Raw genomic sequence first — 22,202 nt, forward strand, 5'->3', positions numbered from 1 at the left:
TAGCTTGTACTTGGTCCAAACTTTGATATAATCAATCTTTACTGGAAGTAAAAACAGCTCATTATTAACGTTTAAATGATTTTCTAGTAGACTTAAGGTATGAAGATCCAAATTATGGAAATATCCATTATCTGGAACACCCCAGGTCCCAAACATTCTGGATAACAGGTTCCATAGCTGTATAATTTCTGTAAAAGAGCTATGTTATTTGTCAGCACCATCAGTGGCATTACTTAGGCCCCCCTGCAAAAATGTTTGAGTTGTGTTACTTTGCAACTGCGAGCGTATGATCAGATGGAGCTGGTGCAGGTAGGTGGGAGGGTGCTGAGAGGCACAGGTCCTTACTAGGTGCTCCTGTCCATTGAGCACTTCTTGTGGTCATAAGACAATTGCTAAATTTCTTTGTAAGATAATACCTGCTATTCCCTTGGGTAATGGTAAAGTTTCTTGTAAACCAACCAGTAAACTTACCGTGGGAGATTTGGCACAGATGCAGAGGTAACAATTGCTGAAGGAGAGGACGGCGTAGATGGTTCAGGTGAATCAGGGGCCCGAGGGACTCTTCCCATTCTGTACCATATTCCCATACTGTTCAGCTCTCTACAAGAAAAGAAAACATATATATAAAATAAATAAAAAACAGGTACAGGTGCTACAAAATTGCACTGTAATCAATGTATAGGTCCCTAACATACAAACAGTTTATTAGCTATGCTGTTTTTTTGTATAAGGAAAACACCAAAGAAACCCAAAAAACATAAATGGTCATGTCATGTTACCTAAGAATTGTCCTATATGGCAGAAAGTTAAATAGATAAGAGGCAGATAACCCTGATAAAGATTAGAGTAAAGGTATGGGACCTGTTATCCCAAATACTCAGGGACCAGTAATCCTGAATGCTCAGGATCTGGCGTTTTCCTGATAAGGGGTCTTTTGGTTTGGCATTAGATAAAACCCATTAGGATTGTTCTGATACCAATTAAACAAGTACACAATCCTGTTTTATTATAGAGTAAAAGGAAATGATTTTTTAAACTTTGAATAAAATTTCGGAGCTTTCTGAACACAAGTTTCTGGATAAGGTATCTAGCACCAGTACTGGTTTTAGCTGTGAACGTCAAACACACAAAAAAAGCTGATGCTGAATGATGGGGAGTTGTAGTTTCCAATAGCTGGAGAGCCCTAAGTTCAACACTCCTCGAACAAAGAGGAGCGTTTCTATACAAAAATGAACAATAGTGTTTGACTTGCAAAGTGAAACAGTGGAAAGTGTAAATATTACCTTTTTGGCCTGAAGCAGCTGAACAAAGTTACCTGAGCCCAGATAAACCAGTAAAGATACACTTCTATAATTCCAGTCCATTATTTTGGTCTTATTAATTCTGTAAAAATATGGATACGAATACTACTTCACAATTAAAGGGGTGGTTCACCTTTCAGTTAATTTTTAGTATTTTTGAGTGAGCAGTTATATAAAGTTTTAAATGGTCTTCATTATTTACTTTTTTTTTTGTAAATTTTTTATAGTTTTTGAATGATTTGCCGCCTTCTAACTCTTTCCGCTTTCAAATAGGGGTTACTGGCCCCATCTAAAAACAAATGCTCTGTAAGGATACAAATGTATTGTTATTGCTACTTTTTATTACTCCTCTTTCTATTCAGGCCTCTCCTATTCATATTCCAGTCTCTAATTCAATCAGTGCATGGTTGCTAGGGTAATTTTAACTGCTACAAAAGGGGGGTTGTGGGAGCACTCACATTGCTAAGTAGAAATGTATATAAGTATAAGGGAAGTGCTACTGACATAGTCCAATGGGTCAGTGCACATTCCCTTTGAACTTTGTAACTAAAAACCCCTGTCTTTGTGAACACATGCATTTGCATATCTACTAAATTACTTAGACAGGGTCCCAGGGAATGTGCACTGACCCATTTGGTTATGTCAGTAGCACTTCCCTTATACTTATATACATTTCTACTTAGCAATGTGAGTGCTCCCACAATCCCCTTTTGTATTTAATTTTAACTGCTACATGGAGAGCTGCTGAATAAAAAGCTAAATAACTCAAAAAATGCAAATAAAAAACGAAATGCAATTGCAAATGGCCTCAGAAAATCACTCTACATAATACTAAAAGTTAATTGAAAGATGAACAACCCCTTTAACCTTGGGGGTTAACATAACACAAGAACCATAAACATTTGCATGACCCCATCCTTTTTGAACTTTAGAATGTGCCAGCATCGCTTTACCTACAGTACATACGAAGCACCAATACATTAGCAGAGCAGGTGAAACAAAACCTCCATGCACTTGCTTAAATGGCAATGCCCCCATTATATACTCACCCTATAAAAGTATACTGAGGTGGGGCCTGCTTGGAACGGCTCAGAATCCGGATATCACAAATGGCAGCTTCTGTGGAATCCCGCGGGATAAACTTAATACAGAGACGTTTTTTCCTAAATGAGACTTCTTCTGCAGGGGTAAAAAGCACCAGCACAATGTTAGTTAAACTGTTAATGAATATGTTTCAGTGCTATCATGGTCACACAGCATGGCATGAAAGGCTTACATCATACTAGCAGAAAGAGGGACGTAACTATCAGGGGTGCGGCAGGTGCGATTGCACCAGGGCCCACAGGAAGGTTGCACTGAAGCAAATCCCCTAAGAAAATTGCATCCAGATGGGGAGTGGGGGGTCTGGGTGCACAGCCTGCCTGAGAACTACCAGTTCTGTTACTGGGCATATACAAACAATACATTCACTTGTATCTGGCTAGCAACAATTGTCAAAGGGGGAAAATTCCCAAAGAGAACAAATTTGCAAAAAAAATTTGCATGTCGCAATATAATATTCTTCATTAAGCTTTTACTGCATTGCAAATCTCATTTATGCATTGCAAACCTTTAACATCTGCCTGAAGGTGGTGTAAAATTTTGGAACAACTTTTCATTATGAAGTTTTATTATATCCACTGCACACTATCGCAAACTATAATATTCCCAATCGCTATCCTACTGTCCTGTGAGGGGCAAAGTGTTCACAAAGGCAAAATTGTTCATTTTGTAAACATTTATTCGCATTGCTAACTAATTGTGAACAATTTTGCATTAGCAATTAATATTACATTCCACCAAAAATGTTTGGTATGGGGCAAAACCAGATTCTTTCCCCAAAGGAAATAATACCCCTGATTATAGGCAGCTACGAGAAGGACCACATACAGCCTCCCTGGATGATATAAGCCATGATCCAAACACAAAGACCCATTTCATAACTCACGTGTGTCCACTGTCTCCTGAATGGGAATGAAGCCAACGGGTAATGTGTCTTTTATGTCGATCAGTTTCATGTCTACCAACACATTTCCCAAATGGCTCTGGAAAGAACAAGACAGCAAAACTTTAGACTAATGCTGATTAAAAGCGCATCTATGAAATGCACAGGGACCCAGTGAGGTAAGTGGTTGGGCACATAGTAGGCAACAATGAAGTCCGATTCCAGAAAATTCGAAAAAGCTTTATTCTTACAGATTTTATTATTTTTCTTTTTACTACGGTAATTAGATTTGCTTTTCCTCATTTAAAATTGTTTAACCATATCCATAAGGGCATATTTACTTAAATGGAACCTATTGACAAAACATTTTTCCCCAACCAAACAGGGGGCGTAAGCATAGAGGAAGCAGACCCTGCAGCTGCAGGGGTGCCCAGGAGGTATAAGGGGCCCCATGAGGTCTTAATTCATATATAATTTAAATACATTTTGGTAAAAATGGTCAACCTGGGGGCCTGAAATATAATCTGCTGTGGGGCCCAGTAATATCTAGTTACGCCAGTTGTCAAAGGTGTGGGCTAATAGAGCCCACACCTCTATGCAGGGTGCAGGAAAGAAGAAAGTTAATGGTTTCCACAGGCCGAGACCAGCTCCATGTGGCATTAGCCTTGATGTCTTCACACAAAATAATTAGGAAAAGAAAAGACTTTCAACCTTTTTTTTTTCTTTTTTTTTTTTTTAAACAAAATTGCCTCCCCTTTCTTGTCTTGCTCTAGTTTGAATTTTACTCTTATATTCCCCTATAATCATCCTGACTGTACTGTTCAACAGCAATGTGACGTACATTACACGTATTGTCTGTGTTTCGACACTTCTGTTGTTTCTTTGCACCTTTCTGTAAGAATTGCTAAATGCCAAATTATTTAATAATTTTGCCTTTTATTAACTATATCATTCCTAGAAGTTCACTCAGGGGCGTAACTATAAAGGAAACAGACCCCGTGGCTGTAGGGGGGCCCTGGAGGTATAGAGGCACCACGAGGCCCTAATTCACATACAGTTTCAATAAATGGTAAAACAGGCCAATCTCTAAACATTTTGGGGGCCTGAAAAATAATTTGTACCAGTTAAAATAGGCATCGTTTGTGACCAGAGGTGAGAAGATGTTTCCTTTACATCACTCAGCGGAACTCACATTCTCTCGGGAGAAGACCCTGGTGAAGCAGAGGTATCTTGTCACTTTGGATTTAAAAAGGCCATCTTTCCACAAGTCAGCATCCAGGCCATCTGTTGTTTGAGAGATCTGCCAGGACAAGAAAGCAATGAACATACAAACAACAGGAAGTGTAAAAAAGTTTTTTTTTTTTGCAGAGAAGGTTAGCAGTGGTGCCTCTGCAGTGCCCCTTTCTATGCGGGTGGACCGCATGTTGCCCCTAAACTTGTCGCCCTTGACCCAGGCCTGCAGATTCAGTACGCACAATACTATTGTATTCTCTATGCCTGTTCTTTTTAAGCCTAAATGGCTGCCCTATGGCTACACAGCAGCCTGTTGATATAAACTATAGTTGTCTTTCTAAATCAACATATAACTTTTACCAATGCAGGGCAACTGTACATTATATTTTAATTACTTTAAAACAGTTATTTTTTGGTGTTACTGCTCCTTTAAGGGAGATATTTATGCTGAAGTTTTTTCGCAGACCTCGCAGAAGGTTATTAGCAGACCCTCTAATATACCAGAAGGAAGCAACATCCAGTGCATCTGAAGCTGGTGCCGCATCCCCTTTAAAAGCTTATGTCCTATAATAATTCCCAGCCTGAGCATATCTTAACACAGAAGGACATTAAAGGGATACTGTCATGGGAAAAAAAATTTTTTCAAAATGAATCAGTTAATAGTGCTGCTCCAGCAGAATTCTGCACTGAAATCCATTACTCAAAAGAGCAAACAGATTTTTTTATATTCAATTTTGAAATCTGACATGGGGCTAGACATATTGTCAATTTCCCAGCTACCCCAAGTCATGTAACTTGTGCTCTGATAAACTTCAGTCACTCTTTACTGCTGTACTGAAAGTTGGAGTGATATCACCCCCCCCAGCAGCCTAACAACAGAACAATGGGAAGGTAACCAGATAACATCTGCCTGGTAGATATAAGAACAGCACTCAATAGTAAAAACCCATGTCCCACTGAGACACATTCAGTTACATTGAGATGGAAAAACAGCAGCCTGCCAGAAAGCATTTCTCTCCTAAAGTGCAGGTAAGATTCTACAAAGTGCAGTAAGATTCTACAAACACTGTTGTTGTTATCCAGAATGCTCAGGTTCTGGGCCTTTCTGGATAACAGATCTTTCCGTAACTTGGATCTTCATACCTTAAATCTACTAGAAAATCATATAAACATTAAATAAACTCAATATACTGGTTCTGTGTCAAATAAGGATTAATTATATCTTAGTTTGGATCAAGTACAGGGTACTGTTTTATTATTACTGAGAAAAGGGAAATAGTTTGTAAAAAAAATGGATTGTTTTGATATATATGGAGTCTGTGGGAGACAGCCTTTCTGTACTTTGAAGCTTTCTGGAATATGGAAAAAATTTTACACAAAAAATGTATTATTCCTACAGCTGGAAAAAAAATGTTGACCATGCAGCCGAATCCCTGGAGGTCCAGCAATTGCCCAACTTGTTTAGCAAGTGATACACTTTCATAATTTCATGTACTTTGCAAAACAGTCAAAACAGTGTTTGAAACCTCAGAAAACAACCCGCGATTCCCCAAGAGAGACTTAAACTTTTAACAAGCAGTAAATTGGTTTTGGTTTGGAAAGTGGCTTTAGACAACATTTGTATTCATTCCAAAGACTGGTCTCACACTCAGGAATGGCTCAGTCATTAAAAGAACAGTAACAACAAAACATGAAAGTGTTTTAAAGCAAATACAATATAATGTACTGTTGCCCTGAACTGGTAAGGGTTAGTCCACATGAGGCGATTCGGGGAGATTTAGTCGCCTGGCGACTAACCGCCTCTTCATCTGTGCGACAATCTACCTGAACTGCCTCCGCGTGTCTTCCCACCCGCTATAATGAAAAGTCACCTGCGCTAATGCACACGTGGTGCTTCATTTTCCGAAGTCGCACGAAGTTGCCTCACGAGGAAACTTCGGGTGACTTCTGAAAACTAAGCGCCGTGTGTGCTTTAGCGCGGGCGACTTTTCATTATATCAGATGGGAAGACACACAGAGGCAGTTCGGGGAGATTGTCGCCCAGAAGAAGAGGCAATTAGTCGCCAGGAGAATCTCCTCGTGTGGACTAACCTTAAAATTGGTGTGCTTGCTTCAGCAACTCTACAATGATTTATTTAAACAAGCTGCTGTATAGCCATGGGGCAGGATACACAGCAGATAACAGAGAAGTTCTGAAGAATCCCATTGTATCCTGTGCCTTTTACCCTTTTTTTTTTTTTTTTTTTTTAGCTTTTAATGACTGCCCCCATGGCTACAAAGCAGCTGTTATTTCTAAAGCAAACACACCAGTTTTACCTGTTCAGGGCAACACTACATTATATTGTCTTTCCTTTAAAACACTTAGATTTTTTTGGTGTGACTGTTCCTTTAACTCAAAATGTACTATGAAGTCATATTGGCTACTGCAAAAATGTGTCCTGCAATACTTATTTTTTTTCATAAATTCAATGGAATCTTTTGTAGATTCGTTATTTGCTGAATCCAAAAATGACAGATTTGGTGTGTCTCTAGGAAAAAACACTTTTAAAATAAGACCATAATTTGCAATAGATGTAAGCTATTCTAGGCAGTGTCTTATTTACTGCTTGTATTGGTTGCCTGTTTTGTTTTTTTATCACAGTTTTTGTTATGTGAACAAGTATGGGATCCCTTATCTGGAAACCCGTTATCCAGAAAGCTCCGAATTACGGAAAGGCCTTCTCCTATAGACTCCATTATATCCAAATAATCCAAATATTTAAAACTTCTTGCTTTTTTCCCTGTAATAATAAAACAGTAGTTGGTACTTCATTCAAACTAAGATATAATTAATCTTTCTTGGAAGCAAACCCAGCCTAATGGGTTTATTTAATGTTTACAGGTTTTTCTAGTAGACATAAGGCTGAAACACATGGCGCAGCTTGGTCCGAACCAACGCAATGAGAGGAAATGGATGCAACGAGACAGGAGTGACGAAAATAAGGAAATGTCCGACCTTGTCGTTGCGTGCATCCGACATGACACGACTGTCGTATGCGAACGATGCACGTTGTGTCTTCATCCGACAGTCGTGTCGTTTCGGATGGATGGATGCAGTGACAAGGTCCGACGTTTCTATTAGTTACCTTATATTCACCGTATGCGTCTCCTGGCAAGTGCTTCCTCTCAGCGCCTCAGATCTCAAGAAGATGCATCATGTAGTTCCAGCCTCAAGGTATGAACATCCAAATTACAGAAATACATGTTATCCAGAAAGCCCCAGGTCCCAAGCATTCTGGATAATAGGTCTCATACCTTTATTACTGTATTTTAAAAATGTACAGAGCTGCATAGGCAGTAGTGCTTTATAATTAAAGATATAAACAGCTACGTAAAATTAAACAGGTGGCAGTCCACCATGAACAACCTTAAAAACATGCAGGCAGGTTAGGGTTGCAACCTTTTGCCTGATCTGACTATGGGCAGGCGGCGGGGACGTGACATAACGGGGCTGTCAATCATAGGGAATCCTGAATAGTTTTCCTAATTTGGAAAACCAGCCAGGTAGGTTTTGACCCAGGCAGCCCTTCAAAAAACCTGGCGGTCCGGGTCAAAACCAGGTGGCAACCATAAGGCAGGTTAACTGGCACCTCATTAAAATTGTGTGCGTGATAGACAAAGAAAGGGTTACCACCTTTTAAAAACAATAAAATTGGCCAAGATATGTATAGGTGCAGGATGATGATGATGTAGACAAGTGGGTTAGAATGGCAGATTCTAGATGGATTGGACCAGAGAAAATGGAGCTGGAATTGTGGTGGTTCAGGTCTGAAGCAGGTAGGCCAGGGGCAGAACTAGAGGATATTACAGATTAACCAGTAATTTTGTAATAACAGTTGTGAACCAAGAATTGTATTTTGCTGGCTAGGCTGGTAAAGTATAACAAACAAGGGAAAGTTGTGCTCACCAATCATTTTTAAACCATTAAGCAGGGGTGCAGTGAGGCTGTGACCACAAACTTCACTCAGACAAATACAAAAGGTCCTCTGCACTCAACCCATTATCAATATATTAAGGACATTGAGAAATGTTTTGCCTTAAGTTACTAAAAATGCCTTACCCTTTAAACAAAACAGGGATTGTTTGTCGATATAGTTCAATATATTTAAGATGGCCAACTACGTCAAAGTGATCCCTGGTCTGGCCAATACTACACTCAAATTTCATCTGATTCATTAAGAATTCTATTGCTTTATTTTACATAGGCTGGTGAAGTACAATCCTGGCTAACAACTCTGGACAATTGAAACAATAACATACACAAAGAATTCATAATGTCTACACATCTCAAGTTGACAAGCTGCAAAGATTTGAAGACATTGAGCATACCATGCTGGAAAATTATGCTTGGTGATTTATGTCTAAAGTATAATAAGTGGAAGGAAGAACTACTTTCTGAAGTGGATTTTGCATAATCCAAGAACAAGTTGTCCTGTGGAATATGACAGGTAATGATAATGCCCTGTCTGGTATAGTGTAATAACAGCCAGTTAGCAGATAACTATATTTGAAACTGATATGCTGCAGATAAAGTATGAACCTGCTCCAAACATTCAGACCATTAACAGATATTCAAAGGAAGAATAATCGGAAGAAGCCCATACACATTAAGATTCACTCGTTTGGCGTTTTGACCTTTCCCCCGATATCACGTAATCGGAACGTTCAGCCCTAAAGCCGAACGTTCGGATTACAACGAAGAGACTGGGCGCCGACGGGACAAGGACCACATCAAATAGCCAATGAGGTTCTCAATTGCCAGAAAAATCAAACCCGTCAGAAGCCCCCATACAATGTCAGATAAACTGTCAAATCAGCAGCTTTAATCTGCCCGTGTATGGCCACCTTAACAGTGAAGCAGACCAGAGGAAAATCACTATTTTTTTCGCGCTGAATGACATAGTTGTCATTCTATAAGGTGAATGATTAACGATTTAAGAATGGCAAGGCATCAGTGAAGTACAATTTTGCAGGATTAAGTGTGGAATATTTATTTTTGTAGCCAATCCTCCAAGGGCAGGAGATTAATGGCTATGAATGGATGTTATCAACAATGGGAAAAGAAAAAGTCAAGGGACTCGGTTTACCAGTTGCGAGAGGAAACATAGCAACAGAACACTAGGCTGAAAAACAGCAAGAAGTGGCAGGAATTATAAAAGAAAGATAGTGTGCAAGACAGGAAAGAGTGGGGTGGCGGAGCCAATTCATTGATCATTGGGGAGAACTATTTAGTGTACAGCTTTGCATTGTTGTTATTATTATTATTATTATTATTATTAAGAACCAACAAATTCACCAAACAACAAATTCACCAACACTGCATAACATTGGGATGAACACATCGAAAATACAAATTATAAACAAATACAGGTATGGGACCCGTAATCCAAAATGCTCAGGACCTGGGGTTTTCCGGATAATGGATCTTTGTGTAATTTGGATCTTCATATCTACTAGAAAATCATGTAAGCATAAAATAAACTCAATAGGCTGGTTTTGCTTTCAATAAGGATTAATTATATCTTAGTTGGGATCAAGTACAAGGTACTGTTTTATTATTACAAAGAAAAAGGAAATCTTTTTTTATAATGTTAGATTATTTGGATAAAATGGCATCAATGGGGCAAATTCAGTATAGCGCGAAGCGCCTAACGCCAGCGCAAATTCGCCAGCGTGACATAATTTCGTTCGCCGATTTACTAACGGGTGCTGGCATAAATTCGCTAGCGGAGTGGACCTACTCTAGCGCTACTTCGCTAGTACGCCAGACGAAGTTGCGCTATGGCGATTGGCGAAGGGACGTAACTACACTAATTCACTAACTTGATTTTACTGAACATTACCTCTTGCGCCAGACTTGCCTTCTCCGCCTCAGACCAGACGAAGTGCAATAGAGTACATACGGATTGCTTCAAAAAAAGATGCAATTTTTTCTAAGTCCCAAAAAACGCTGGCGTCTTTTCCTTTTTTAAGGGTGATAGGCTGAAAAAGATCGTAATTTTTTTGGGGGTACCCTCCTTCCCCCCTACATTTCCTAACATATGGCACCTAAACTATACATGTATAGGGCAGAATAACAACTATATTTTATGAAGCTTTCCCAGGCTTGTGTAGTATAATGTATTTGCTGCTACATATACGTCCATTGTACTTTAACTTGGCGCCGTATGCAAATTAGGCATCGCTAGCGTAACTTCGCTTTCCTTGACGAATTAACACTAGCGCAACTTCGCTACCGTTCGCCTCCCTGAACGCAACTTCGGATTTTAGTGAATTAGCCGTGCTCTGGTGAAACTTCGCCTGGCGAAGTGTGGCGAAGCCTGCGCTAGCGCAACTCCGCAGGTTAGTGAATTTGCTCCTATGGGAGACGGCCTGTCTGTAATTCAGAGCATTCTAGATAACGAGTTTCCCGGATAACGGATCCCATACCTGTACTAGTTAATACAGATAAAATACATACTTCTAATTTACAGTACAGGTATGGGTTCAGTTATTCGGAAACCTATTATCCAGAAAGCTCCGAATTACAGAACGGCCGTCTCTCATAGACCCAATTATAATGAAATAATACATTTTTTATTTGTACATGATACAAACTAAGATATAATTAATTCTTATTGGAAGCAAAACCAGCCTATTGGGTTTAATGTTTACATGATTTTCTAATAGACTTAAGGTATGAAGATTCAAATTACGCAAAGTTTATCCGGAAAGCCTCAGGTCCCAAGCATTCTGGATAACGGGTCCCATACCTGTAAATAACACAAACTAATGACTTCCTAAGCAAGGCTCTCCAACATGTGGTTGTCGCTCACAATGTATCCTGGTAAGGTGGTAGAGGGAGGACCACAAAAGCCAACCACTCTGTAGCAGAAACAATTCTAAAATTCACAAAGCCATTTAAAATCTGGTCTTTGTCAACAGGACAAGCAGTACCAGAGTCCAAATTGTCCTCATAAATATATATTTACCAGCTGCTTTCTGTCTTGTTTGGAGAAACTGAGTAAGTGCCAGAGATGCCCAGTACTAACAAAGTGAGAACCTTGCCTCGGCGGCAGTGAGCAGCCAGTTACAAGGGGTGGTAAAAAGGTGCCTCTTGTAACTTCCAAGTTTGAATTTCCAAGTTTTAAGCCGGAAATTCTGCTCAGCTAGTGCAAAGAGCCCTCATTGCACTAGCGATGTGGCCCCCCTTTGACCTGCTCTGAGGCTGACGTTTTAAGCGCTGCAGCAGCCCCAGAATCGACCCTGGACCCAGGGCCGAATTTCAGCGGCAGGCACCCCCTAGGCCGTGCGGTCCTAGCACCCACCACCTGCACCGCTCTAGCCAGAGCAGGCGCACCGGAGCACTGGGGACCTGCAGATCCGCAGTGCACCTCAGCAAGCAGCTGGACGGCATGCCGCCCCTACCAACTTGCCACCCTAAGAACGGCTTTTGTGGCCTCGCCACAAATCCAGGCCTGCCTGGACCCACCGGTGACTGAACAAATGGGGTGGATTTCACATGTGGTTGCATTTTGAGGTTGAATTTCACCCTGTGCACACAGTGACATACAGTAAGTCTGAGACAAGGTATTTAATATAATTGTCAAGTTCGCTGCTGCCATGAGGCAAGGTGAGAGCCTTGCCTCAGGCGGAAACGAGCGGCAAAAAGCCGCCTCTTGTAACTTTAAGAGACAAATTCCGCTAGTACAGAGAGCGCTATTCTCATTGCAATAACGATGCGGCCCCCCTTTGACCCACTTCAACGCTAATTTCTAAGCATGGAATGGGAGCAGCCCCTGAAACACCCCTAACTATTGTTCAGATTGTTGCATGTTGTTTCATAAGTTGTATTTTGAATTACCATTCTGCCATAGGCTACTGATAGGACTGAACATTATTATGTGCTTAGAAATAAGAGCTCTCTGGATTTGGTGTTACTCTAGGGATTTTCAATATCATTGTCATTTGGGTTTGGCATACTTAAGGTTTTTATTCACTGCGTTGCCAAAACCAAATATGCCATTAGCACAGTAAGCAAGATTTTTATTTTAATTTAGTTTGTTGCATCTACATCAACTGATTTTTTCATAAATGAGCAACAAGTAGTTTTTCAAAATGTCCAGCTATGGTACTTCAGAAGCATGCTCATTCATGGTTAAATGAAATGTTTTTAGATAGACCAGGTTTATTTACAGACTATACAGTAGGCTGGACAAGGCTGATCCAACAATAGATAAGATCATGGGACTGCCTGACTAGAGGAATGAAATATCAATGAACGATTTCCGAGAATACTTCAAGTCACTGTGGCACGTAGATATGTATTTAGATTTTGACAATAAAATAAATACTGATAAAGGTACAGGTAAGGAACAGAATGCTGAGGACCGCGGGTTTTCCTGATCTTTCCATAATTTGGATCTTCATCCCTTAAGTCTACTAAAAAAATAGTCAAACATTAAATAAACCCAACAGGCTGGTTTTGCTTCCAATGAGGATTAATTATCTCTTACTTTGGATCAAGTACAAGGTTTTATTTTTTATCATTACAGAGAAAAAGGAAATCATTTTAAAATATGTGGATTATTGGATCAAATGGAGTCTATGGGAGACAACTATTCCTTAATTCAGAGCTTTCTGGATAATTGGTTTCCAAATAACGGATCCCATACCTGTACTTAATACTTTATATATACAGTCATATGAAAAAGTTTGGGAACCCCTCTCAGCATAATAATTTACTCCACTTTCAGCAAAAAAGATAACAGTAGTATGTCATTTATTTCCCAGGAACATCTGCGTACTGGAGTGTTTTCTGAACAAAGATTTTTAGTGAAGCAGTATTCAGTTGTATAAAATTAAATCAAATGTGAAAAACTGGCTGTAATTTTGCTAATTTGAATGCATGTAACGGCTCAATACAGATAACTGGCAACACCAAATTGGTTGAATTAGCTTGTTAAGCCTTGAACTTTATAGGCAGGTGTGTCCAATCATGAGAAAGGGTATTTAAGGTGGCCAATTGCAAGTTGTGCTTCTGTTTGACTCTCCTCTGAAGAGTGACAGTATGGGATCCTCAAAGCAACTCTCAAAAGATCTGAAAACAAAGATTGCTCAGTATCATGGTTTAGGGGAAGGCTACAAAAAGCTATCTCAGAGGTTTAAGCGATCAGTTTCAACTGTAAAGTATGTAATCAGGAAATCGAAGGCAACAGGCACAATTGCTGTAAAAGCCAGGTCTGGCAGACCAAGAAAAATACAAAAGCAGCATATGCGGAGGATTGTGAGAATGGTTACAGACAACCCAAAGATCACCTCCAAAGACCTGCAAGAACATCTTGCTGCAGATGGCGCATCTGTACATCATTCTAGAATTCAGCACAATTTGCACAAAGAACATCTGTATGGCAGGGTGATGAGAAAGAAGCCCTTTCTGCACTCACACCACAAACAGATTCGCTTGTTGTATGCAAAAGCTCATTTAGATAAGCCACAGTAATTTTGGAACAAAGTGCATTGGACTGATGAGGCAAAAATTTAGTTATTTGGTCATAACAAAAAGTGCTTTGCGTGGTGAAAGAAGAACACCACATTCCAAGAAAAACACCTGCTACCTGCTGTCAAATTTGGTGGTGGTTCCATCATGCTGTGGGGCTAGTTCATCAACTGGGGCCCTTGTTTGAGTTGAGGGTCAGATGAATTCAGCCCAAGATCAACAAATTCTTCAGGATAATGTTCAAGCATCAGTCACAAAGTTGAAGTTATGCAGGGGATGGATATTCCAACAAGACAATGACCCTAAACACACTTTGAAATCTACAAAGGCATCTGTGCATATGGAGAAGTACAATATTCTGGAATGGACGTCACAGTCCCCCGACTTGAATATCATGGAAAATCTATGGGATTATTTGAAGCAGGCTGTCCATGCTTAGTAGCCATCAAGTTTAACTGAACTAAAGAGATTTTGTATGAACGAATGGTCAAAAATACCTCCATCCAGACACTCATCAAAGACTATAGGAGGCATTTAGAGGCTGTTACATTTGCAAAAGGAGGCTCAACTAAGTATTGATGTAATATCTCTTTGGGGGTGGCCAAAATCATTTGAACAGTATATGAATATTTTTTACCGTGCACCCGGGTAATCTATGAGATACAGTGTGCCACCAGGACCGCACTCTGAAGACCGGACTTTGTTTACACACACACATATATATATATATATATATATATATATATATATATATATATATATATATATATATATATATATATATATATATATATATATACATACATACATACATACAAAGTCTTTGGAGTGCAGTTTCATTTTTGATGTTTGTATAATTGAATATAACCAGCACCCAGGCATTTCCTTTGGTGATTGGTTTTTATTTATAAATATATATATATGTCCAGAGCTGGTGCACCATAGTACCACACTCAATGGGAATACTTGTGAAAGTTATGGTATTGACAGGGACCTGTTATCCAGAATGCTCAGGACCTGGAGTTTTCTTGATATGGGATCTTTCCATAATTGGAATCTCTATACCACAAGCCTGTCCCTGCCTCCCCGCCTGTCTGGCTGTCCTTACCCTCCCCTTACACTTTTCTTTCCCCTTTGTTGCCCTCCCCTGTGTTATGGTGTACGTGCGCGTTATGGTACGCACGCATGTGGGGGGGGGGGCAGGGTTAGCCGAACCGGCCCCGCATAATGCTGATAAACTGTTAGACAAAAACTTGAATCTCAAATCACAGAATTATTCTGCAGTTGTCAAATTCTACCAAGTGAAAAAATATCCACTTAAAGTGGACCTGTCACCTAAACACAAAAATCTGTGTAATAAAAGTCCTTTTCAAATTAAACATGAAATCCAATTTCTATTTTTTATTAAAGCATGCATAGCTGTTGTAAGCTCATTTAAAAATCTCAGCTGTCAATCAAATATTGTCTGCCCCTCCTCTATGCCATTGGCATAGAGGCGGGGCAGACAATTACTTTCACTTTCCATTCAGCACTTCCTAGATGTCACTGCTCTCCACACATTCCCCCATTCCCTTTACCATTTAATTGTGTAAGCAGGGCATGGGAATGGACATCGGGTCCCCCATTCTGGTGCACAAACAAGATTCTGAGATGATGCAAGGCTTTCGTTAAAAGCAGTGTCCACAAAATGGCTGCTGCCTGCTTGCTTTCATTTTGAATTCCCAGACTGAAGGAAACAAGATTCAAATAATTTATATCATGTAATTAAAGTTAATTTTGCTTGACTAATGTGATAAAATAGGATTTGGAATAATTTTTTTGGGTGACGGGTCCCCTTTAAAGTTACCTTTTTTCCTTGTGGTAGAATGGATATTGTATAAAATAAAATAATAAAAAATAAACACTTACTTGTAGTTTAATCAGGGCAGTTTAATTTTTATCATGTAGGTAGATGATTATCAACAATAACCAAAGATATTGGGGCTTGACCCATGATATCTGATGAATGCCATATGGAGCGGTCAGGAAGGCTGAAGGTATCATTTTAAAAACCACAATAAAAAGCCAATAGAAGACCAAAGCCTGCCTGAAAATTTATCAATTGGACTGTTTACCGCCCTGTATATTAAGGCAACAAATTAGAATGTGATGCCTTAAATCATCTCTGAACTTACCACATCATACCCTGTGGGTGCTCGATTCCGAGATGCCACTACCCCGACGCCAGTGATGGGATCCATTGACAAATCTGTCAGTGCGTCAGAAAGATCCCGCACTTCAGGCATATTAGGGTGATCCTGCAGGAAGCAGAGACATAAATGGAAATATTAAAAAATAGAAGCATTTAAGGTATCACAGCCACATTTTCTCTTTCTTTTTTTCTTTTTTTTTTTGGTCAAAACTCACAAATTAGAATTTAAGACCACCAACTCTAATTTGTATTCGAATGTGAGTTATCATACCTGGCCCTGGAAACAGTTCTAATTCAACTATTCTCCATCTAAAACCTGCCGAGTTCATGTAGAAGTCAATGGCAGAGGTCCCTTTAACTATTTAAAGATGTTAATAGTAGTTATGAGCCAAAATTTTGCCAAGTTTCCATTCGAAAATGACGTCCCATAGACTCAAATGGGAGAAAAAAAAATGTTGCACGTCAATGTAAAAAAAAAATTGACGCACCCAAGTAGAGGTTTTTTTTTTCCCGGAGGAAAACTCCGTTCAAATTCGATTCAAGTTTTCTGGTCAGGACTTTTTAGACGTTCACATTTTTTCCTAAATAATATACCATTCTAATTGTGAATAAAATCCAATTTATTGGAGTTTAAAAAAAATTCACATTACTCTAAAATTCAACCTTAGATAAATAACCCAAAGGGGCACATTTACTAAGGGTCGAATACCAAGGGTTAATTAACCCTCGATATTTGACCATCGAAGTAAAATACTTTGAATATCGAAGTCGAAAGGATTTACCGCAAATACTTTGATCGAACGATCGAAGGATTTTAATCCATCGATCGAATGATTTTCTTTCGATCAAAAAAAGGTTAGAAAGCTTATGGGGAAGGTCCCCATAGGCTAACATTGTAGCTCCGTAGGTTTAAAGTGCCGAAGTAGGTAGTCAATTTTTTTTTTTTTAAAGAGACAGTACTTCGACTATCAAATGGTCGAATAGTCGAACGATTTTGAGTTCGGATCGTTCGATTCAAAGTCGTAGTCGAAGGTTGAAGTAGCCTATTCGATGGTCTAAGTACCCAAAAAAAACTTCGAAATTCGAAGGTTTTTTTACTTCGAATCCTTCACTCGAGCTTAGTAAATGTGCCCCCTAGTGTCGAGATATAACTTGTGTACAGATTTGTTCTCAGTAAAAAAAGATTATTGGAGCGGATATATGTAGAGAACAGAATGCACAGAAATCATTAATATAAGTAGATGTTCTCTTTTATCCATGGGGACAAGTTAAGGGCTAGTCCACACGGGGAGATAGCGACGCGTTTGCGGTCGCGGCGACAAAGCGCCGCGACAGTCGCCGCGACCGGCGCAGGCGACAGTTTTGTATGGGCGCCTATGTAAAAACGCCTGTGCTAACCACACGAGGCGATGCGCTTTTCAACAGTCGCCTGAAAAAGCCTGGCGAGGCATTTTCAGGCGACTGTTGAAAAGCGCATCGCCTCGTGTGGTTAGCACAGGCGTTTTTACATAGGCGCCCATACAAAACTGTCGCCTGCGCCGGTCGCGGCGACTGTCGCGGCGCTTTGTCGCCGCGACCGCAAACGCGTCGCTATCTCCCCGTGTGGACTAGCCCTTAAGGAACAGTGGTTGTGATTCGTGGTAAAACTGGTGTGTTTGCTTCAGAAACTTTACAATAGTTTATACAATAGTTTATATAAACAAGCTGATATGTAGCCATGGGGGCAGCCTTTCAAATCTGAAAAAGGGGAAAAGGCACAAGATACAGAGCAGATAAGCTATGTAGTATACAATGATATTCTTCAGAACCATGGCTACACAGCAACTCGATTATATAGACTATAATTGTGCCATTACAGGTATTGTCCCAATACAGGTATGGGATCTATTATTTAGAAATTGGTAATCAAGAAAGCTATGAAATACAGAAATGCTAATTTAGAAGAATTTCTTACTTTTGATTGATTGAGTGATAGATTGATTGGACATTGGTCTTTTTTCGACCCCACTTTACTATGATTTGCTTTTTTTTGTTTTTGTTTCTGTAATAAGAAATAAACTGCACTTGCTAATAACTAAGCCATGTTAAGTATCTTCGTTTTGAAATGTTATTTATTGGCCAGATTATTGATCAGGTTTCACAAGGCTGAAAACTGAACAGAAAGCCGAGTCCCGAATAGACCTTAGAAAAACCGAACCGTACTGGTCAAAACCGAACTGTTTGGATCAAAACCGAACAAGTGGCAACCCTAATAAGGGGTGGCATTGCCCCTGTTTATGGTTTTAGAATTGTTATCCGAGCAATGCAAAATCCAGTGAGGCTTCACTTTTATTGTTATTATTTCCCATACCTCCCAAATGTCCAGTTTTCAGTGGGACAATCCCGCTTTTGACAGCGCAACCCGCAGTCCCGCATTTTTACTGAAAAGTCCAGACTTTCTCTGCACTGAACAGCCAGAAAAAGATACAATGTTTCTAACTTAATTGGCTTTTGACAGAGAGCCAAGAACATCCACCAGGTGCAGATACGATACTTTGTAACAATTTTGAGATAAGCAAATACTTAATTTTAACAATTTAGATAAGAGGTCCCTTGGGAAAAGTTAGACTCACAGCTTAAAGGGTAATTAACCTTCATTAACAAAATTGTAATAACTGGAAAAAAAACACAAAAATATGCTCAAACTTTAATAACCTGGCACATTTTGTAAAATGAACATGGTAATTAGAGGGTGGGGGCACAAAAACGCACGTGGCAAATTTTTTTGTCCCTCTTTTTATTTCTAAAATGTTGGGAGGTATGATTTTCATTCAGGAACTTTACAAAACACTTCCTGGACCAGAATTCTGTGTGAAAATAATGCATTGCAAACTTAGAAATAAATCTTTGCAGGAGGAAACAAATATTATCCTCATATTTATTAAATGTCATGGCAGGTAACAGCAACACGGTGAGAAACGTAACCCCTAAACTTCAGATAAATATTTTTCCAACTCTACTGCTATTTTGAAACCCTTTTGAACATGTGCTGGAGCATTTTATTGTAACCTTTGGTTAATGTATTAGCAAAGCAATATTTAAAATGAATGACCTGTTGTAACTGCTTACTTTACAATCACCCACGGCCAAATCCTATAATCACAAAATGCTTTACAATGGGAGACTAGTTACACGCTTGTGTTCTGCAGAAAAGGAAGGGGAAATTCGAAAAGATTAAACTGTTGATTATGTATGAAAATGTTTATTATCTTTAAATACAGGTTTGGGATCAGTTATACAAAAAAACAATTTTCCAGAAAGCTCAGCATTACAGAAAGGCCATCTCCCATAGACTCCATTTTATCCAAATAATCCAAATTAAAAATGATTTTCATTTTTCTCTGTAATAATAAAACAGTACCTTGTACTTAATCCCAACTAAGATATAATTAATCCTTAATGGAAGAAAAACCTATTTGGTTTATTTAATGTTTATATGATTTTCTAGTAGACAAGGTATAAAGATCCAAATTAAAGCAAGATCTGTTATCCGGAAAGCCCCAGGTCCCAAGCATTCTGGATAACAGGTCCCATAGCTGTACCACACAATATTTCAATGTAAAAGCAATATTTTCAGTCAGTATGCACAAATAAAGTTGCTTTTTTCAGTTGCTATTCTCTATTCACTTTTCTAAAATGTTTTTAAAATGAATTATTTTCATTTCTGTTTTTCAGCAGCAGCAAACATAATGGACTTCCTAACCTGTTACAATTTGATACATTATTTCAGGGCTGCCCAAAAGTTAGATTGGGATCTACCAGTAGACCTTTAGCTTGGGATCAGTATATCTCAAGACACTGCCAACAGACAGCTTGTCTAAATCTCCCTCCTGTTTCATTCTGTTAAGTCCCTTGCGGCGCATCTTCGGTGCATGCGGTCATCAGAGTATGCACTCGCATGATGAGTTGGTGACTCAGCCCGGCACTGCCAATGGCTGAGATTTTTGTTACAGAGCAACTTTTTAGGGGTCTTTTAGACAAGTGTTTTATTCTGCATTCCCCTGCAGTGGATGCGCACAGTGCACTAACGGAGTACTGTGAAAAGCTGGACTTTTTTCACGGGGTTGCATGGAACCAAGGAAGGCAGCAAATTGCATTCCTTCTACCAGAATCTTGGTTCTTTTAGTGCAGAGAGCACAAACGAGACCCCTTCTTGTCCCTGCAGGAGTGCAAAAAATAAGGAGAATAGGGCTGTGCAGCATTGTGTAGACTGCCTTAGAATGACAGAATCACTATTTGAATATTATAGGTTTTGTTAAGATAAACTGCTCTTTAAAAGAACAGTAACACCAAAAAATGAAAGTATAATGTACTGCTGAGCTGCACTGGTAAAACTGGTGTATTTACTTCAGAAACACTACCATAGTTTATATTAAAAAAAAAACTGCTGTTTAGCCATGGGGGCAGCTATTCAAAGACCCAGACCCATTCCCTCGGAACGGCCCATAAGATGAGGCGACACATTGTGCAGCGTGCATGAGCACAGGTGAGGGGTGTGCAAGGGATGTTTGGAAGTCGGAAGGGGGCCCCTGTTGACTGCTAGAAGGGCCCCTGCCGTCGCATCTCTAGTGGGCCCCCAATGCTCCAGTCTGACCCTGCCTCCATGGCTACACAGCAGCTTGTTTATACTGTATAAACTATAGTTGTTTTTCTGAACACCAGTGTTACCAGTGCAGGGCATCACTATATTATGCAGTCTTTCCTTCAAAACAATAACATTTTTTGGTGCTACTGTTTCCTTAAACTGCAAGTGTCTGTCATGCAGCTGTAAAGTGTAATAAATGTGGGATATCCCATGAAAAATTCTAAATGAGCTACAGATCATGCTCCATTTGGCCTTACCCCTCTCTAGGGGTCAACAGAACACCCCTGTCCTGTTTGCTGCATGTACACACATGGAATGAGGCCATCTCAGCTTTAGCACAGGACACTTTGAAATACCCATACTGAAGGGTAGTATTGGAGGACAAGTTTCATCACACATAAGTGCATCCTAGGCAAGTGTCCCAGTTTGCTCATTATACGCATGTGTGGGACATTTATATATATATATATATATATATATATATATATATATATATATATAAGATCAAATTCTGGTGCACACATAACAATTGTTACTGCCTAGGTGCTGGTTATAATCAATCATAGATAAAGCAACAAGAACCGCACTCACAGGACTTTTGAAGGTGCAAAATCCAAAAAAAAATTTATTTCAACGTTTCGGCTATTCACTTAAGCCGTCATCAGGAAGTGAAAACACACACAAACAAACACTGCCATTTAAAGATCCCCATTGGCGCCAAAACCTATTGTATGACGTCACAGGTGGGTGTGTATGATGATACAGAAACAGTGTAAACCCCCACAATGATGTATACTTTCGTGTATACATAAAAACCGTGATATAGCAAAATGACAAACTTCATTAATAGTGTTCACAGTATATTATAACCAAATGTGCCGTGATATTCCTCAGCCCCAGTGACCCAACCTAGATCACCAGTGTATCAAGAGTGATCCAGTGAGCAGACCCACCGTAGGATATGCAAGTTGTTCCGCCTCCATATCGCCCATTCCTGCAGCTTCAATTATCACATAAGCTACTTACACAACTAGGTCCGCTCCAAACTGCCCCCGTCATGCTTACTCAGTCCTGTATCTCCGTTCGTATGCGGAGTTCTCCCGTATCGCCTGCAGGACTGGCCCCTCCTCTCTCCTGTACTGTCAGCGAATGGGAAGCCTCACCGTACGTCAAGCCGGTGCGGCTCCTCCTCTCACCGCAGCATCTATTTGACAGCTCTTCTGTATATGTCACGGTGTTAGTCCCGTGACAGGTCATTTCGCCCCTTCATTATTTTTATGGATCCCACATTGTGCGCACAGGCCACCAATTGGCACCAATGCGCCTGAATGGTTGAGCCACCTCAGGTCAGG

At 39.7% G+C, this 22,202-nt stretch overlaps 1 protein-coding gene across 6 annotated transcripts in view; it reads right to left on the reverse strand.

Moving 5' to 3' along the window:
• The window catches only part of mvb12b.S (multivesicular body subunit 12B S homeolog), an 82,328-nt gene that overhangs the window by 44,829 nt on the left and 15,297 nt on the right, over window positions 1-22,202 (reverse strand). For all 6 annotated transcript variants that reach the window (XM_018232836.2, XM_018232837.2, XM_018232838.2 and 3 more), the window contains 5 exons: window positions 16,210-16,332; window positions 4,478-4,585; window positions 3,289-3,385; window positions 2,351-2,480; window positions 472-600 (listed from right to left, as the gene is read on the reverse strand). In XM_018232836.2, coding sequence (XP_018088325.1) covers window positions 472-600; window positions 2,351-2,480; window positions 3,289-3,385; window positions 4,478-4,585; window positions 16,210-16,332 — 587 coding nt within the window. The remainder of the gene's footprint in view (window positions 1-471; window positions 601-2,350; window positions 2,481-3,288; window positions 3,386-4,477; window positions 4,586-16,209; window positions 16,333-22,202) is intronic.

This window comes from Xenopus laevis, chromosome 8S (genome assembly GCF_017654675.1).
Source record: "Xenopus laevis strain J_2021 chromosome 8S, Xenopus_laevis_v10.1, whole genome shotgun sequence".
Lineage (NCBI taxonomy): Eukaryota > Metazoa > Chordata > Amphibia > Anura > Pipidae > Xenopus > Xenopus laevis.